Source organism: Palaemon carinicauda, unplaced genomic scaffold, assembly GCF_036898095.1.
Source record: "Palaemon carinicauda isolate YSFRI2023 unplaced genomic scaffold, ASM3689809v2 scaffold160, whole genome shotgun sequence".
Lineage (NCBI taxonomy): Eukaryota > Metazoa > Arthropoda > Malacostraca > Decapoda > Palaemonidae > Palaemon > Palaemon carinicauda.
Window position 1 is genome coordinate 32,568 of NW_027169148.1, and position 8,048 is coordinate 40,615.

Below are 8,048 nucleotides of genomic sequence, written 5' to 3' on the forward strand. Positions count from 1 at the left end.
GAGTGTTGCATTAATGTGTGGATTATTTTTTTCGATTTTTATATATAACAAATTACTAAGATTAATAATATTAGTGATGTGTCCTAACCATTTATCAACATTTCTTATGTCTGTTGAATATACCAAATATAATTGTTTATTATTGCTAATTAATCTACATACATCAAATAACCACATTGGTATACCAGGAAAAACTGGATGGTTGATAACTAATCCATATCTTTCAATACCATCACTTAGCATATAACTAACATAAAATTTACTTTTTCTACAATCAATGAAATGGGCTATAATTGAAAACATATTAATATCTGATATAAAAATATCATCATATTTATATTTGGAACCAAGAATTGTTTCAATAAGAATATTATCATCGATTAAATATGTATGTATATATTTATTAATCAGAGTATTTTTGTTATCAATGTTTCCTTCGTTTAGTGCTTTGTAATACATTTTAGAAATGAATTCGTACAATAAACCATTTTTTTTATCATATCTAGAGGACTTTCTAGTGATATTTTTATTGTTCTGGTTTCTTTCCCGTTTTTTATTTTCAAGATATATATCCATATCTAAATGGGGATATATATATTGATGATTTGCGTTTTTATCATCATTTAAGAAATTTTCAGTATCATTCTTAATAATTGTAGAATCATTTTTACTGGCTTTTATAATGGTGTGGCTTTGATCAAATTGAGATTGAATTTGAGCGTGTTGGAGAGTTTTCCATACAATGGCTGATATATTTGTGCCAGGCTCATATAATTCCATTTTATGTATGTTTGTTTAAATAATGATAATATTAACTCCAAAACAATTTGTTTTTTTATTTATTACTTTTATTTTTTTTGTAAAGTCGGTGTGCGATTGTAATGTTTTTTTCAATATCATTATTATTATTATATTTATCATTCTTATATATATAAATTATGTTATTTTCCATCATTATTTATTATTTCAATTATATTTTGTTCAACATATAAATAATTTTTCAAATCGCGCTCATCTTCTGCATAAATGATGCTTCCAAATAAGGATGGTTCTTGTTTTGGTGATTGAGACGAAAAATTTGCTATTATATACACATATATATCTTTGGCAATAGCTGTGTCATAAATTTTTCCAATGAATTTAAATAATTCATTATTTCTGTTTGAAAAGAAATAAAGCGTATTTATTGTAGATTTATTAATTTTTAAATTGGGGGGGTTTGTATTATTGCAAAGACTGGCCATAGGTTGCATTGTAGTGTACTTTACGGAAAAGATATTTGGACGATTATTTATATTATCAAACAAGGGACCGAGCAAATTATATAATTTGTCAATGGTATCGACACACGGAACATAACTTTTAAATGTTTCTACTGTTTTATTTTGTTCTAAATTCAAATCTATTGAATTTTTTAATTATTAAAAAAATGAAATTATATGACGGTTCTTTGATTCAAATTCCGATAGATAATATAGACTCTAATTTGATTAAAAACTATCTCAAGAACAACCCAAACATAAAGGAATATAAAAAATGGTTTTATTGTCGATGGCACCGAAAAATAAAATCTAGAAAGGGAAAAAAATATAAAAAAAACATGGGAAACAAAAGTAAAAATGCCTTCATTTATGCTGGTAATCCTATAGCAAATTATAAATCAAATAAAAATAAACCAGCCCAACAATTTTTTTGTTTGTGTGAAAATAGATTTTGGGAAAATAAAATGTATCATGACTTAAAAAAAAAAACAATTTCCAAAATTGGTTACTTACAAAGATTTACTGAGTAATCATTATTGTTTGAATACATTTTCCAAGGAAGAATATGATTTATGTGATAATTTATCGGTGGTCAAGATAATAATAGAATATAAAAACGGGGAATTAATGGTTGATAATTCAAATACTTTATGCCATTTTTGGCAACCATATTTGGTTAATAATGTATCTGTAATATTACAAGATTTTTTATATTTGTGTTCGGTTTGTCTAGAGGATAATTGTCGTGCGGTTAATTCATTCGTGCATAGGTGTGGTCATATTATGTGCTTGTCTTGTGTTCAATCTAAAATAAATATTTATCCCAAAATCCCACACAAAAACCTTTTAAATGAATGTCAGTTATGCAGAGGAAAAAATATAGATATTGAATAATAACAAAAAAGTTTCTTATTTGCTACCCAACGTACTGCCGCTATGAAGTTTAGTAATCATAATAAAAAGATGCTTGTATAATGATAATATTCAGAAAATAAAAAAATTCTATACAATTCACCCCAAGTTTTTCTTTATTGTTCATATTTAAAAAATAACGAAACAACACATCAACTCTATAAAAAAATGAATATAGAACAAGTGGATAATAATTTATTAACTCATATATTATCAAAAATTCAAAAATCCTATTATAACCTTCCAGGATTGACTTATGATTCTAGGGAGTTAAAATTTTTGTGTAGGCATTTAGATAAGGAAATATTAAACAGCGTGAGTTTATCGCCATATCATGGACAAAGAAATCCTCTATTGAAAACATATACAAATTTAAATATTTTTCGATATATGATAGACAACATAAATCGTGTTTTACAGGAGTCGGGTGATATTAGACCATTCGAATCATATTTCGATAAACTTAAATATAATCCAATTGAAGAGATTTATGAGGCCTTGTGTTTTATTTATTACTTAGATGCTCATGAAAATTATATCAATAATACAAAAGAATTTAATTGTGTAGTGGAAAATTATTCAACGGATGATAAAAAAACATTTTCCGGTAGTAGAACGGAATGTTTAATTAAAACATTAGATTTAGATTGGTGGAATAAAACAAGAAAAAAAGCTAAGATTTTTTCTATAGACACAGAAAAAAAGAAACACGTTGGCAATATATATAAATTGTTTAATGGATTAATGGGTTTTATCATGATGCATAACTCTGATGATCAAAATTTGTGGGATTCCATCGGTACTGCATGTGGTGACATAAAAGGGAAAAAGGCTGTAATTATTGAAGCTATATATGCTGGCCTTATAACTAACAACGACGTTACTCAAATTTCACAAATTCTTGCAAGCGAACTATCGCTAGATTTATCCCCAAATAAAGTAGCTGCACTTATTTACATAACTATTTTTTCATATAAGATTTTGTATTTTAGTTATATAAGATCGTCGAAATTTACTTAAAAATGAAAATGTCTAATATTTTATTTGAGCAATCACAATTTTCATTCTTGGTGTAGTAATTATTTTTAGACACAATTTGACAATATATTGGTATATAATCTGGCCAAATTATAAAATCATCATTTCGAATTTTATTGCCCAATTCTAATACAAATTTTAAACACAAACAAAAAACATTCAAAGTTTTATTTATTTCAGCATGTTTTTGTAATTCTTTGCGGAATATGATAGGAATCTGATATTTCATAAAATCTAAGCGCGACATAACATTTAAACACGCATTTTTGAGATTTGGAAAATAATGTTCTTGATTCTCATTAATCATATTAAATATTTTATCTCTATCAATAATACCCCTCGGATATGCTAGAATTATCCTTTTAAAAATTTCTATATCTTTAGTAAAAAATAGGAAATGAAAATAGGAGTATTTTAATCAAAAAATTATTTGACTGTGTATAAAAAGATAATAGATTTTTTCTTTAATTTGTAGTCTAATAATCAATAAAATATCATTGTTTGAAATGTGGAGACCATAAAGTCTATCTATATTCTTAATTTCTAATGACATTTTAACGAAAAAATTATAATCTGATAATTTCAAATCCTTTTTCATCCAATTATCACTTCCATAGTAAGGCGAAACAGTATAAAATGATGTGGTCTCTTTTTTTTCGATGGGAGTAGACATGATACACCTTTCGTGTGTTAGGGGTATAACATACTTATTATATTTTGAAAATTCACTATCTGTAAAGGGTAAAGATCGAGGGGATGTACTATTCAAGTCATTAAAATAATCCTCTAAGAAACCTTCCATATCGACGGTTGTTTCTATTCCTGGAACAAATGATTTAAAATTTGGATGGCCGCTATCCATTTTGTTAATAATACAATAATATAAGATTTTGATTACCTTACTAAATTTTATCAAATAACAATTTTAAAACACAAAGAAACTATCTTTTGAATAAATATGCGTGTATATACATATAATATTAATATTTATACTAAAAAATATTATCGTTTGTTAATATTGTTATTATTAATATTATTATTATTATTATTATTATTATTATTAACGGTGTAATTATTCAATTGTTTAAGAATTTTCTCAAAATATTGTTTTATGGTAGTAAATAGAAAAGGTGTGATATAGTATAAATAATGTTAAAATTTATCACGTTTAATAAAAAAAAAGGTAAAATGTGGGTTGAAATTAATTAAATCCTAGAGCTAGTCTCATTAAAAATATGACTAGTAATAAATATTAAATATTTCACAGAGTAAATGATGAGGTACGTAAAAAACCCACCAACCTACTCACTCACTCACTCCTAGCCCCCCCCCCTCCGCCGCCCCCCTCCCCCCCTTCCTATCCGCCCATTCTCAGTCCTCCCTAAACAATAAAAAGGGTGGCGATTAAAGCTAGTTGGTTAGTAAAGCACGCCGCAGCTATGGCCGAGGACGCAAATCAACTCTTTGTAGATATATTCATAAAAACCGTTACAACCAACGACAAAGTTGTAAACCCGGTTTTGGATAGTGACTGTATCTTTAATCTTTTGAAAATTCTTTATCCGGCGGCAACCGAAAACACTTTAAGTTTGCTAAAAGAAAACGGACTCAAGGAAATATTATCAAATATATCACCATTTTCATCGTTTTCATATAAAAATATAGGACTTTGTCTCGTTCCAATCTATGAAAAAGATAACATTAATAAAGAATATATGAAATCAATACAGAAGGATTTTTCGAACTTTACGATTTAAACTATCCCACAATCTCAAAACGAACACAATCAAATAAATGAATGGGCTAAATCTTGTGGGTGGATTTATCAAAATAATGATAATAACAACAACAACAACAACAAGAATAATGAAAATTTTGTTGGAAATATCGAAAATCTAACTAGAATTTACTTTATGACAAAGTCAAAATATTTTGGTGAATGGGTATATAAATTTAAAAATTTTAATACTGAATTGAGAGATTTTCATGTTGGGCCTAATAAAACAAGGAAAATACTCACGATGAAAAGATGTGAGATAGTATCCCTTAAAAATTACACTGATACATTTGGTAGTCTTATTTGTAATGTTTATGAGCTCCCCTATAAAAATAACGATATGAATATGATAGTCATTTTACCAGATAAGATTTGTTCTAAACATGAATTATTAAATCAAGCGATTATTAATTATAATATAAACAATATTCACGAAAAACTGAAGAAAACTAAAAAAAAATAAACTTTACGCATATATTTATGCCAAAATTTCATATTAATAACAGTTTTATACTAAATGAAACTTTTATAAGAATACTAAAATTGGCTCCTTTGGTAGAAAATGCCGATTTGCGGGGAATTTTACGAGAAAACGAGAACACGCGGCCACGACCCGTTAATACCATTATTGAAACTTGTATTTAAATTAATAATAATGAAAATGGAACTGAAATGGACGCACAAGCAAATGCCTGCTGTATGGATGGTGGACCTAATTATTATAAGCCTTTGAATTTGAATAAACCCTTTGTTTACAGTATTCACGATACTAAGTCTGGAAGAATAAGCATTTTGGGAATTTTTACATAACTGTAAAAAAAAACGAAAATAAAAAATTATCATTGTTATTTTCCCTAGCTTTTATATTTATAGTATTACTAATATTTATAAATGTGCGTCAATATTCGCACAAATTCTTTACAATGTTTGAAGCCCGCCTCGTTCGAAGCAGCATTCTCAATAAAGCCACCAATGCCATCAAGGAGTTGTTAAATGAGGCGACATGGGTCTCTACAGAATCTGGCATTCAACTACAGGCCATAGATACCAGCCACGTTTCTCTGGTATCTCTTAATCTACTAGCCGAGGGTTTTGATGAATACAAATGCGATCGCAATCTAGTTATGGGAATAAACATCTCCGTTATGTCCAAAATATTAAAGTGTGCTGATGACGATGATGATGTTATAACAATAAAGGCCAAAGACGGTTCGGATACGATCGCATTTACCTTTGAGTCTCACAGTCAACAAAAAAATTCTAAGTATATAATGAAATTAATGAATTTAGATCAAGAATATTTAAATATTCCTGATATTAATCACAATTGCATAATTAGAATGCCATCAAATGAATTTTCCCTTGTCTGCAGAGATCTTAGTCAATTTGAAGATTCCATAAACATTGCTTGCATTAATGATTGTGTGAAATTTTCAACGGCCGGTGATATTGGCACCGCAAATATAAAATTTACAAAAACGTCTAGTGTAGATAACAAAGAAAGGGCCGTAGAAGTTGAGGTACAAGAACCCACCAAGATGACCTTTTCGTGTAGATACCTTAATTTATTTACCAAAGCTACCGCCTTTTCTCCTAGAGTATCTCTTTTCGTGTCCCTTAATATGCCTATGGTTGTGGAATATAGTATTGAAGGCGTTGGCAACATTCGCTATTTTTTGGCTCCAAAAATAGAGGAAGAGAATAATAGCTAAATATTATTTTCGTAAATTACTTTAACAACCGTTGTTATTTCGTTATTACCACACTGTATTAGTGTAGTTGTGTTTTGTATAAGTGTTTGTCCAGTAAATTTATTTGTATATTAATAATAATTTTATTAAATTATTTCTATATATAATTATTGAGTTTTAAATATGAAATAATTTAGTTTTCCTATGTCTATTTTATATCTTTTTTTATTAATTTTATTAAATTTATAAGAAGGGACGCTTGGAATATATGGACTGAAAAACAATAGGAAAATAAAAATTAATTAATAGTTATAAAAATAAAGATAGATCAATTTTTTAGAAAATATTAATCGGAAGATAATTATGAGCATGTAGTTGGGGTGCTATGACCAAGAGATATTTAATGATTATTATCCAAACAATATCTTTACTCATCCAAATTTTAAACAAATTTACGAAAGAAAAGACATCGCAGAAGAATATCACGTTCATCAAAAAATACTTTTTCAGTGTACAAATCAATTGTCATATAAAAAAGAAATACTACCCAATAAACAACAAAACTTTTTATCATACGAACATTTTGAAATATTACCAGGAGAAATAGACCGGTTGTATGGATATATAGAGGTTGTCGTTAATCAAAATCAATATTATCCATGTAGAAACATGTTTAAGAGTTGATAAAAAGCAGCAACATATGCCCTTGTATATTGAGTTTGTAGATAAAATTGGTCCCCTTATAACATTCCCGATAAAATGTTTATAACCGAGAATTTTGAAACGCTTTTTTATAATGCACTATTTAGAATTTTTTCTTGTGAACTTTGTGATTTTTTAAAGAAATATGATGATATTGATGTAAATAAATATTTTCCCGATAATGACGAGGGATTTGCAAGTGAAACTTCAGACGAAGGATATAAAAGCGATGAAATGAGAAATGAAGAAGATGGGGTTAGTTGTTAGAAGAAGAAAAATAAATGTATTGATGGGGGTGGGGGGAGGAGAGAGAGGGAAGGGGAACCATTATTCCAATATCATCATGAATTATATATTTTCAATTATTATCATGAAAAATTTGCGGAGTGTATGAAAATAAATGATAAACAAATCCAATCCAGTATATATAAAAATAAACGAATTTAGAAAGAAATACGAATCCTTTTATTTCATATTCATTCCCTCTTATTCGTTACCTGCCATCATATCTAATAGACAATAATACAGTCTATAAATTGGCACAAGATATGGTATTAGTTGACCCTAATAGCTATTATCAGACAAAATAATAATTGTAAACGCAAAAAACAAAATTGCATAGAGTAGTTAGAAATATCTTCCTCACATTTAAATAAAAAAAATAAA

General features: G+C 27.7%; 1 protein-coding gene across 1 annotated transcript; it reads left to right on the forward strand.

Moving 5' to 3' along the window:
- Positions 1 to 5,912: 5,912 nt before the first annotated feature.
- LOC137635696 (proliferating cell nuclear antigen-like) lies at positions 5,913 to 6,701 on the forward strand. Its single transcript, XM_068368146.1, has one exon. The coding sequence runs from the start codon at positions 5,913 to 5,915 to the stop codon at positions 6,699 to 6,701; it is 789 nt and encodes a 262-aa protein (XP_068224247.1).
- The last annotated feature ends 1,347 nt before the right edge of the window (positions 6,702 to 8,048 follow it).

Coding starts and splice junctions, on each gene's coding strand:
- LOC137635696 (XM_068368146.1), top strand. CDS start 5,913: ATGTTTGAAGCCCGCCTCGTTCGAAGCAGCATTCTCAATAAAGCCACC.